Below are 11,139 nucleotides of genomic sequence, written 5' to 3' on the forward strand. Positions count from 1 at the left end.
CGAGGCTACCTCCCGCTGAGCTTCCGAGGCTGGTGGCTTGGCCTTCCCTCCACCTCAGCCTCACCATCCAGCAAATGGGCATTAGGCCGTCTGACTGCTGCGTCAGATTAGGCGCGGCCCTGGCACGGTGCACGCATGCATGAGTAGTAGCTGTTTTCACTGCTTTGCATTAGGGCACTTTGCCTTGCCAGGCCGGAGCCAGATCGCAGGCGGGGAGTGCGCGACGCCCCTTCCCAGCCTCGAAAAAGCCAAGCGCAGGCCCAGCCAGCCAGAGAGACCCGAGCACCGATTCCCAGGCTTGGGGGGTCCCCCTGCCACCACTCCGGGCTGGACCAAATGACCCGAAAGACACACGCATGCACACACACACATCACGGTGGACTTGTGGGGAGAGCAAAAGGGGACAGCTCAGATGGTCTCTGTACCCCAGGGCCGCCCCCCAAGTTCTTCCTCGGGGGTTCCCTGCGCTCCTCTCTCGCCACAATACGCCACTCGGGAACAAACCCTTGCCCCGGTCGCAGACCCCGGGCGGAATGCGCCCCTAGTTCCGGAGGGACACAAGCAGGTCCAGGGGCCAAGACCTGGTTCTCGCGCCCCGGCTGGCGGGGATCTCCGAGCTCCCGGCCCCCGGGCGCGCGCCCCTCCCCCGCCCGGGGCCTCACAAAGGCCCTTTGTCCCGCCGAGCCCCCGGGACTCCAGTTCCTGAAAAGTTCCAGGAGAAAAATCAAAGAGAGAGCAAAATCGGTGAGCTCCGCCGAGCGGGCGGGGCAAGGCCGAGGTAGCAGCTCCTGCAAGACCCCAAGGAAGAGGGGAGCATCGGGGGCTGCTCTAGAAATCACAAAAATCCGAAACTGCAATTCGAAGAGGAGGTGGATTTTTTTTTTTTTTAAGTCGAGACTTGGGACGCCAAGCACAAAAGCCAAGGGCAGCCCGGGGAAGAGGGACCGGGTGTCCTGGGGCGGCCGCCGGGCAGGTCTGGAGGTCCCCGACTCTCCTTCCCGCCCCGCTGGCTGCAGCGGCCTCCGACTGACGAGCCAGAGTCTCCCGCTCCGGCGCAGCGCCCGCCCGGGTACCGTCTCCACCGCGCCTGGGCAGCCCCTCTCGGGAAATGGCGGAGGCCGCGGGACCTTCTCGGCCACCTCCTCCCGCAGCTCGATGTGAGACCCAGGGCTTTCCCCTCCGCCGCCTGGGCCCTGCCCGACCCGCTCTCTTCTTTCGCCCTAGGTTCGGGACCGCGGTGGCCCGGTTTCGGTGTCCCTGCCGCGCCTCCGCACCCTCTTTCGCGCCAGAGAACAAGGGGTCCCCGAGGGCCGGGGTCGCCGCCCTCCTACCGGGGTGCAGGTTCCCAGGGCCGCCTTTCTCCCGGGGAAGAAAGGGGCATCCCGCCCGCCCCGAAGCCAGGGTCCCAAAGCTGGGATCACCGTACTCCCGCATCCCCCGGCGCTCGGTAACTGCCGGGGACCCGGCTCGGCGCGGGTGGTGGAGCTGGGAACAGAACCCAGGAGGGCCCACGGGCGCCAAAAGGAGCGTTTGCCAAGAAAAAGATTCGAGTTCGGGGAGCGGGTGTCTCGCGGGGTGCGGGGGCCGGTTTGTTCTTTTCTCGCCCAGATTTTGAAAACTCCAGCTCAGACTCGTGCCGCCGGGGCCCCGGGGATTGGAATCGCCCCCGGTGGCTCGGGCTACGGCATCCGCTTTCGGCTTACAGGGGCCGAGTACGCTACAGAAAAGGCAGCCGAGCTGCGCGCCCCTCTCCACCGCCGGGGCCGCCGGATTGGCCTTGGCTCCGGGGCCAGGAGTTTCCCAGCCCTGGGAGCTGAGTCCGCCCGCACCCCCGTGGCCGACCGATAGAGAGTCGCCGAGCCCCGGCCGCGAGTGCACAGGAGGACCCGGCCGAGTGGATCTCCCTGGGAAGACAGGAGGGGACGAGCACGGCGCGGGGCACTTACCCGGGTGCGGATGGAGATTCAGACCGGCCATGTACTTCCCGGGCGGCAGCGGGCCGGGCAAGCCCGAGGCGGGCAAGCGTCCGGCAGTGGCCGCGCCCACGCGGTGGCTGTCCATGGCCAAGCCGGACAGCAGCGGCGGCGGGGGACCGTGCACGGACCGCTGAGGCCCGAAGTCTCGGCCATCCATCCTCCGCGGGAGTGCCGCGGTCAGCCCCCCACCCGGCCCGCAGGCCTAGCTCAGTGGGACCTAAAAGTTCGGCCTCGGCGTAGTCCCAGAGTCCTCGGGCGGCGGGGGCTCCGCGGCGTGCATGGCGGCGGCCAGCGGGGCTTGCGCTCGGCGGCGGGCCCGCGGCCCGGGGCGCACAGGCGGCCAGCGGTGGAGCCCCTCCGGGCGGCCAGGCGGAGCTGCGCGAGGCGGCGCACACGGCGTCTTGGCGGGGAGGAGGCAGGCCGCGGAAGAAACAGAGAGGGGAAAAGAAAAAAGGGAAAAAAAATAAAGTAAGAAGTTTCAGAAAGTCGCCTCGCCCTTCAGGATCGGGGGGTGCCGACCAAGTGGCCAGAAATGAAATCGGGAGTAGCCTCTTTTCACTGAAAAGTGAAATCCAAACTCCTTCCGCCAGCGGTTTCAGGCTACTGGGACCTGGCTCGGAAAAGTGACCGGCGGCGGTGGCGCGCTGCGCCCCAGCCCGGACTCTGCCTCGGCGGCTGCCGGGTCCTCCCGAAACCGGGGAGGGCTCATCGGCTGCGCCCAGACAGCGTAAATACAAACCTCCTAAGTGTATTTTATTTCTGGGCGTCAAATGCTCCGGGGTTTAAAACCGTGAAGCCTTGCCACAGCGGTCCGAAGTGTCTCCCAAAACACTCTGGCACTATCTGATCCACAAAGTTTAATATTTAACCTTTTGGAGACCTCGCCTCCCTTTTCCGAGTTTGGTTTTTCCTGAGCTCGCCTTGAACCGCCGACGGAATGGTGTTTTTCTGGGGGTGGGAGGAGGGAGGGTCCAAAGCGGGTTTATTATTTTTAAAGAGGCTCGTTGTCCCCCCCCTTTCTCCCCCCGGGGGCACTGTGAGTCCCAGAGCTCGAGTCCGAGGACCCGAGACGTGGCATTCTCGCCTAAGGACTGGAAAGAATCCTACAAAACAAGCTTTGGTTTCATTTTCCAACGCCCTGGCCTGAGATCCTGCAGCCCGAGGACGTGGCCTGACGTGGGGGATTTGGGGGATGTCAAGAGGGGAAGGAAAGGGATCAAGGGTCTCGCTCCTACTCTAGCTCCCCCCCCCACACCCACCCCCCAAAATAACCTACAAAGAAAACCTTTGCAGCGCGGGCCGGCCAAGGGGCGCCTCCCCCACCGTTGGGTAAATCCCCCTGTAGTTCCAGTTTAAAGCTGTTTGTTTAAAAGATTTGTCGTTTGCCGATTCTCGTGAGGATGGGAGGGGGTCTTGGAGCCCACCCTTCCCTCGATCTCTGTCTATCTGCAGCAGCTCACATTCCTGATTCCGGGAGGCCTGGGCGCTCTTAGAGAAGCCGATCACGCCAAAGCCACCGGCTCCCGGGTGCCCGCCCGGCGCCCTGCACTCCGCGCCCAGCCCCCCGAGCAGGAGACCCCCACGGCTGCAAAACCCCTAGCCAAACCCGCCGGCCTTCCTCTCCAGCCTCCCTCCCCAAGTTTGCTAAGGGTGCCTATTTTAACCCGGTTTTGGTTACAAACACCACCTCCCACCCTCCCTCACTCTCTCCCATCAGGCTCTGGTTACCAGATCCGCGTTTACTTTGGAAAAATCTAAGATCGCCACATCCGAGGATACATGTCTTAAGGAGATGATGAGCTTCCCGTGATTTTTTTTTTTTTGTAAGAGATTCTTTGGGTAGCTTTCTTTAAAAGCCAGCGCCTTGTAGTATGCCCAGGCGCCCCAGTTTGGGGAAGTCGGGGTGAAGCCCCCTGGAACACCCTCACACTGGCAAAGAAACTGCCTCGACCATCTGCGGGCTCCGCTGCGTTCTCCTTACTTTTCTCCCCCTCTTAAATAGAGTTAAAATGGCTGAATTCCGGCTTTTAATTAAAAACAGCCTATAATCGAAAACGTCTCGGCGTCCCTGGCTCCCCCGCCGCCTGTTGGGAACCGAGAGAGGAACCGCCGCCCCTCGGCCGGACCAGGCGGGCCGGAGCGGGGCTGGGGGCTCGCGTGGGCGCCCGGGGCGCAGCAGCCCACCCCCACCCCTCCCGGGGCGCCCCCTCCCCGCCGGCCCTGGTCCCCGATTCTGTAATCCGGAGCCAGACAGTAGCGGGGATCCCCCTCGCGCACCCCGAGGGGCAGGCGTGGTTGGGGGGCGAGCTGGAGAAGTTTGGAGACCATCGCGCCCGGCCGGGGGCCGGCAGTCTGACCGGCGGCGTACCTGGCGCGGCTGGGTTCACGGCTCCAGGCTCCGGCGACAACGACTCCGTCGGCGGCCCCGGCTCGCGGCGCAGCTAGGCGCCCGTGCTGCCCGCCATCCCGCGGCCGCCGCTCCCCTCCGCCACCCGCAGCCGCCTCACACTTTTTGCCCGCCTTTCCTTTTTTTGGTAGAAAACCGCTCCCTGGGCCGAGCGCTCGGCGCGCCAACTCCTCCGCCCTCCCGCGGCCCGGCTCCCGCAGCCCCCGGAAAAGCCAGCTTTCCTCCCGCCGAGCTCCCCGCTTTTTAATAAAATCCAGGTAGCGCCGGTTTAAAGAATCCCAAATCTCCATATACAGCCCGGGATTGGAAAAGGTACATTACACAACCCCCCTTTCAAGTTCCTCTCGCTGGATCTAAAAAAAAAAAAAAAAAAAAAAAAAAAAGGCAGCGGGGGGGGTTGTTGGGGAGGGTTGGGGGAGGGGAGCCCTCTCCGGCAAAGAAACACGCATTGTTCCCGGGCGCCCGCCCCCCCCCAGCCCGGCCCCCGGCCGCCGCGCATTGGCCGCGCGCGCCGCCAATCACGCGCATGTAAACACTTTGGCCCACAGCCATTCCTATAAAACCAATTACGGAGCTAGGGGCTCCAGCAGTTTCCAGGCTCCCCTCGGCGGGGCTGAATGATCAAAACTGGTGGTGAGAATTTTTCCGGGCCGTTTCTAGGCAGCCCTCCCCCTCCACCAGCTCGGACCCCCCCTCCCTCCTTTCTCCTTCTCCTCCTTTTTCCTTCTCCCCTCCCCCAGCGTCTGGGCTGAGTGATCAAAATAGAGGAAGATGGTTGTCGCCGCAATCCAGGGCTTTGCAAGGCGCGGTTTAATGGGCCGCCTGTCAGCTTCCTGCTCGCAGGAGGAGGTGACAAGCCAAGCGAGCCGGAGAGGGCCTGGGGCCCGGCTGGCTGCACCCCGCGCCCTGGGCCCCGGCCCCCGGCCTCCCCTGGGGTGCGCTTCTAGTACGCGCGGTGGAGACGCCGAAACAGACAAGGGCTGCTTTTTCCCTTGTTTTTTTTTTTTTTTCTTCCTTTTAAAACAAAGCAGCGATTCATTCCCTCTCCCCCAGCAGCGCGGTCAGGTGGGATGGGCAGGCGAGAAGGCCGTTTTCCTAGCACTGGCCTGCGGGTCCCTCCCTGAAACGCGGTGTCAGATGGTTACTGATTAATATTTTGGAGAGGCCGTGGCGGCAGGCAGCGGGTGAGTCTCTAATCTTCTAAAAGGGGTTCCTATAGAAACGCGGAGCGGTGCGCGCCCCCCGCTCGGCCCAGGCCCGGGCTGCGGCGCTTCGCACAGCGCGCCCCTCCCCAAAGCCCCTCTTTGCGTGGGCGCTCCCCTCTCCTTCCCCCCCAACAAAAAATCAGAGCAGAAAAAAGGATTAGATCGGCTGAGCGCGAACTGAATCCCTCTCGATTCTGACATTTCAGCCTATTAGCATTTCTCCACGGAGCCTTCTGAAACCTATTAAAGTGTAATATTAAAAACTCCTTGGCTGGGGGCCTCTCTCGCCTTCCATCCGCCGCGCCCCCTCCAGGGAGGGCGAGACCGGGAATAAAAAATCTGTTGAGCTCAGAGGAAGTAGCCGCCAAGCCCAAAAAGTGCTTGGCTGGCCACGGTGGCCGTAGGGGGAAGGGAGCCCCAATCCCCCAGACTTTGTACTTTTATTTTGCGCTTTCAGCAAAATCCTTTCTGGGTTGAGTAGCCGTGAGCTGCCCGCGGCCGATCTACCTAACCGGGGACGCAGGGAGTGCGGACCACGCCAGCAGGACTGTCCTGGAGGCCCCCGCACCCTCTCTCTGCAGCCCCCCGAGCCCGGCTAGGCATTACGTACCCTGGAAAGAAAGCTTGGAGGGGCAGAAATCCTTCCAATCCTGCCTCGAAGAGCAACTGCAGTGTTAAGATTTTAATTAAAACAAGAGAAGCCCGCTCTTTCGCCCCGCGCTGCGGACTCAGCGTTTTCGCATTGCCCGTTCTGTTTTTTTTAAATCAATTTTTAAGGCAACTTTTCGGGAGGGGGGAAAAATGAGCGAGTTAGTGCCCATTCGTTCTATTTTCTTTCCTCCACTTTTAGAAAAAAAAAGGTGGGGGGAGTCTTCGAGAACGAACTGGGGGGTGTCTAATTTAATTCCAGGATAAATTTGAGGAAAAAAGTTCAGCCTCTTGAGGGCAGTTTCAAGTTGCCCTTCCTGGAGCTTCCTGCGTTGGTTTCTAGGCTGCCCTCTTTTGGAAGCTGTAGCTCCGCTGGGGAGGAGGGAGGAGTGAGAAGGAAAGAAAGGAACGAAAATAGCTGGAGCCGAGGGGAACAAGCCACGGTGTCCGCGTTTGGAGCTGGGCGTGCGGGTCTCAGTGGCGGCCTCGGCATTCGGGGCGGCAGGAGGCGCCCGGTGCATCCCCGGGACGGCCAGGAGCAAAGACGGAGAGGAGAGGGGGGTTAGAGAAAGGAGGTATTGTGTCCGTGTGCCTTAGGGGAGGAGGGGACTGCAGGAATCGAATAAACGCAGTCGAGCTGCGCGGGGCTGCTGGAAGCCCAGGCGGGGGAAGGGGGCCGTGTGTGGGGGCGCAGAGCGCCCTTGAGCCTTACGCAGAGGTCTTGTGTGTTCCTAGTTAAGCCCTCCCACGCCCGAGGCCCCATCGCTTCCTCTCCACCCTCTTTACCCACCAATATTCCAAGCCCAGATTCTAATTCCCCACCGCATTACCCCGCCCTGGATTTGGGGAATGTTTTTCTTTATTTTAATATAGCTCAAGGAAAAAATACGTATATCTTGAGAGAGTTGGGGTGGGGAAAACAAAAGGCTTGCGGAGTACAAAAAAACAAAGGCCTATTTTTATAAATGTTTTATGTTTTCACCCCCTGGATGCTCCGAGACGCCGTAATTGTGACGGCGGGGTACGTGTGCCATAAATCATTTAGTTGCTAATAAAAATTCTGCCTGTTTTTCCTGGATTTGCCAATGGCGTTTGCATTTTTCAAGTGTGCGCCTCGGCGGTGTGACGAACCCAGCCGGTATTTCATTAGGGCCCGCGATTCGGGGCAGAGGAGGTCCCCTCCCCTCTGCGCCCAGCCCCCTCGCACTGGCCCTTCTATACCTGCCCCTGGCACCCACTCCATTTTTGCGCGGTCCTGCAGCCACCGGAGTCCGGCCGGGGGCGCAGGGCCTGGGGACGCGGTGGTGGCGGTGGCTCCCAGTTCCTGGCCACCAGGCGGGGCGGCCAGGACGCATCCTGCCCACGCGGTTTTCCAGGGCTGCCGCGTGCTTGGGGGCGCGGGCGGGCCACGCGGAGAGGCCGCCTGCCCCGGCTAATCTGTACGCTCCCTGATCTTCGCCCGCTCCTCGGCCCCGCGCCCTGGTGTCCCTGCAGTCGCTGAGTAAACAGCGACTGGGAGCCATCTTGGGGCGGAGGACCGATCCCAAGCGAAGTAGTAGTGGGTGCAGCCCGGATGCCCCCGTTCGTAAAGGGGAGCCTCTAGGACATCCCTAACTAGGCTTCAGGGTCCAGGGAAACGCCCTCCCCAGTCTGGCGGGCCACATTGAAATGTAAAAACCAAGACTGGGCGCCGTGGCCATAGGGCACAGGCCATAGGACATCAGGTCCAGCCGCCATCTTCCGCGCCCCACCCCCATTCCATCCCCTCCCCACACCCTCATACTTTTGTTTACCCAGCGGGATAGGTGGCCAAAAACTGTGTGGACGCAACTAAGTGAAAGTGCGTGTGTGTGTGTGTGTGTCTGTGTGTGTGTGTGTGTGTGTGTTTTACTGACTGGGTAGAAAATCGGCTGGGGGGGTGGTCTTCCTCGTTGCCCCAAGCCGCAGTTGCGGGAGAATCTGCCCTGGCTAGCCGAGGCCTGGCCCAGCGTGCTTCTCCGCGGCCAGCCTGGGCCACCGGAGCCGAGGCCTTTCCTGTGTTCCTAGGCCGCTGGCTCCGGCCTCCGCTCCCTGGACGCCTCCCAACTGACAAAATTCTCCCTCTTTGTTTTAAAACCAAAGGACAGGCCAACCTTGAGCCCGGCCGTCACCCCTGTCGCGCTTTTGTTGGCGCAGGCTCGGCCCCCTACACCGGGCTGGTGCAGCTCCTGCGATCACACGGCCTCTCAATTCGGCGTTGAACCTGGTTCTTCCCAAATTCTGGTGTTTCTGGCCGCTTGGACACGTTCTCCCCTTATCCCTCCCCCAGCGGGGGAAGAAAAAGCCAGTATCCTTCCCTTGGCGCGGCCACCCGAGTCACTCCACCCGTCGCGCCAACCGCCTTTCCAGGTGGGGACCGAAGCTCCCACTCTCCACTAGCATCTCGGTGAAGGGCACCCCCTGAGGGATTGCCAGCTTCTGCTGCCGGCTCAGAGGCCGTGTGGCTGGGTGTCTTAAGCGCCGGTTTCCGCAGGTCCCGTGTCTGGCGGGCGCGGCTAAAACCCGGAGAGGCTGTGCCCGGGAAAGCCACGTTCGCCGTCCCCTCGCTGCGACAGGCCCGGCCGTGATACAGCGCCAAGTCGAGGTCCGGCCAACCCAGCCAGGAGCTGCCCGGACCTGCCTGGAAGACCAGGGACGCGGCGCCAGCGCCCCACACCCCACCGAGACCAGGGCGCAAGGCGGGCAGAATTGGGACTGATGCGCCAGGCCCAGCCCCGATGGATTCCAGCTCCTCTCGGCCCCGCCTCCGGCCCTGGCCTCTTCCTCCAGCCGGGGTCGGGTCCTCCACTCCACTGTTTGGCTGGGAAAGGACCGAGACGCGCTCGGTGCGCAGGGGGCCGGCTGCGGCCATAAATCTCCCGGCGGGCCCTCCTTCCCGCCGCTCACGCCGGGGTGCTCCGGGTCGGTCTCGTGTCCCGGGCCACGCCGCGCACCCTGCTCACCCCATCACGGCCTGGGGACCCCGAGACTGCGCAGGGAACCACTCCAGGAGCTTCTCCGTTCATCAAAGAGAGGGAACGGCCTCGTCCCTCGGTGCCAACACCATCCATCTCTGAGGGCGCTGGACCCTGAGGTGGCCCGAGCTTCACAGGATCACCGCCTTGGGGTAGGGGCGCCCGGGCCTGGCATTTCCTCCTAGGAAGGCTCGGTGAGACTGGGATGCGCGTGCGGCTCTCCGCTTGAGTCCAACTCCGGTGCCACCTGCACCACGGAGGGGCGACGCCAGGGTCAGGGTCAGAGCGGCTTCTCAGAATTCAGCTTGCCACCTCTCCGCGGACCCTGCCTTCATCTCGTGCCTCCTCAGAGCCCTCTGCGGCCGCATGAAGGGCCTTTTTTTTTTTTTTTTTTAAGCACAGGTGGACCAAGGCGGGGTGTGACTGTGGGCACCGTGCGCGGAGGCGGGGGCTCATCTGGTTCCCACCCTCCGTGCCGCTGGATGCCCCAGGATTTTCTCCAACCAGGGTCCCGGCTTGGAGCCCTCGTTGGCTGCTAGCTTTGGCACAGCCATGGGAAAAGCGGGAATGGGTCTCGCCCTTGTGGCTGCCTGGTGGAAGCGGCGGTTTTGACACACGAACAGTCGTGGGGAGCAGATCCAGAGAGGGTGCATTTGCAATAATAACGCTTAGTTTGTCTCTGCCAGAGGGGCGGGAACAGGCCTTCGCGCTGGTGTCTTACATCAGCCAAGCAAACCATGGGCGCGATCGGAGCCAACCACCTCCAGCGGGGTTTTGCTCCAGACTTAAGGTGCGCGGAAACCGGAGCATTCAGCCCTTCATGGGTGCCTCCCGAAAACCTCACCATGCCAGTGACACGACTGCGAACGGCGGGTGGCACATGCCGGGGGCTTGGGATGGGAGGGTTTGGAAACCTCTCTCCAAGGATGCCCTCACCCAAGGAGCTTCGGCTCCTTCCTAGAATTTCTAGAAACACTTTTGGAGGGACCGAGGGCTTCCGGCCGGGCACAGAGGAATTTGAGCGCTTGCCCGGGCAGGCAGAAGCGCAGCCTGGGAGTGGAGAGGCTGCTGGGCCACATTCCGGCCGAGCTTCCCCCGCTAGGCCCCAGCCCTGCCGCGGCGCCCCAGGAAGCACCTCTGAAAACAAAGCGCTGTGGTTTCAGCCCAAGGTTAAAGTCCACCGCGAGCGTGTTTTTTCCCCCCTCCGGAATCTAAGAGCGATAGCGTTTCTCCAAATAAACCGCCAATAAATCAGCTCCCGGGGGCGCCTGCTGAAGAGCTCTGGTGACCTTGGGGGATGGTTTTTCTGCCTGACCCGTCCGAGCACAGGCTTTGGGGAGGAGGGCGCAGTGTCAGCCCTACCCCCTCCAGAGAGACGCGGAAGAGGGAATGGCCAAGGGCATTCGTGGGTGATTACAGCAGTACGTGTGTACCCAGAGGAGATGGGAGAGGCTTAGAATGGGGGAAAGGGGCGACTGTGGTTATCCAGGGGCCTGTAGTGCGCGGTCACGAGGTGTTTGTGATTGCGAGGAGGGCTGCTTGCTGTCGGTTCAACAATTGCATGGAGCGCCTGCGGTGTCCGCACAGTTCTAGGCATGGGGAAAGCACCACTGGGGACAGACAGACACGGCCGCTTTGGGGCCCCGGGTCTTTGTCTGCCTGGGACTGGATGTGTTTGTGGCGGTGTGACTAATGGGATTTATGGGTATCAGTGCCAGGGTGACTGATGTAGGGCTTGGCAGCACGTGTGTTTGGGGAGAGGCGCTGCACCTAGGTGGGGAGTGGGTGCCCCAGGAGAGGACTGTCCCTTCTCTTAGAGGTTCCTTCCCCCACCCCCTCCCTGCCGGCTCCCAGCTTTGTTTAGGCCTCTGAACCCCTCCCGGGCAGGCCTGTGCACGCCAAGAGTTCTG

General features: G+C 62.2%; 2 protein-coding genes across 7 annotated transcripts in view; both read right to left on the reverse strand.

The window, feature by feature from the left end:
* The window catches only part of TNRC18 (trinucleotide repeat containing 18), a 118,145-nt gene extending 113,421 nt beyond the window's left edge, over nucleotides 1–4,724 (reverse strand). For 4 of the 6 annotated variants that reach the window (XM_055292238.2, XM_055292239.2, XM_063646048.1 and 1 more), the window contains exons 1-2: nucleotides 4,345–4,724; nucleotides 1,947–2,376 (exon numbers count right to left, since the gene is read on the reverse strand). In XM_055292238.2, coding sequence (XP_055148213.1) covers nucleotides 1,947–2,133 — 187 coding nt within the window. In that variant the 5' untranslated portion in view covers nucleotides 2,134–2,376; nucleotides 4,345–4,724. Of the gene's footprint in view, nucleotides 1–1,946; nucleotides 3,187–4,344 lie in introns of those variants that run through there. The other 2 variants (XM_055292241.2, XM_055292237.2) reach the window with 2 other exon arrangements.
* A 2,289-nt stretch (nucleotides 4,725–7,013) lies between these two features.
* Nucleotides 7,014–9,798, reverse strand: LOC129489540 (uncharacterized). Its single transcript, XM_055292261.1, has one exon. The coding sequence runs from the start codon at nucleotides 9,124–9,126 to the stop codon at nucleotides 8,530–8,532; it is 597 nt and encodes a 198-aa protein (XP_055148236.1). The 5' UTR covers nucleotides 9,127–9,798; the 3' UTR covers nucleotides 7,014–8,529.
* Between the last annotated feature and the right edge of the window lie 1,341 nt (nucleotides 9,799–11,139).

This window comes from Symphalangus syndactylus, chromosome 9 (genome assembly GCF_028878055.3).
Source record: "Symphalangus syndactylus isolate Jambi chromosome 9, NHGRI_mSymSyn1-v2.1_pri, whole genome shotgun sequence".
In the NCBI taxonomy this organism is placed as follows: domain Eukaryota; kingdom Metazoa; phylum Chordata; class Mammalia; order Primates; family Hylobatidae; genus Symphalangus; species Symphalangus syndactylus.

What these genes read in the sequence shown, in the direction of transcription:
- LOC129489540 (XM_055292261.1), bottom strand. Translation starts at nt 9,126, where the DNA reads ATGGCCGCAGCCGGCCCCCTGCGCACCGAGCGCGTCTCGGTCCTTTCC.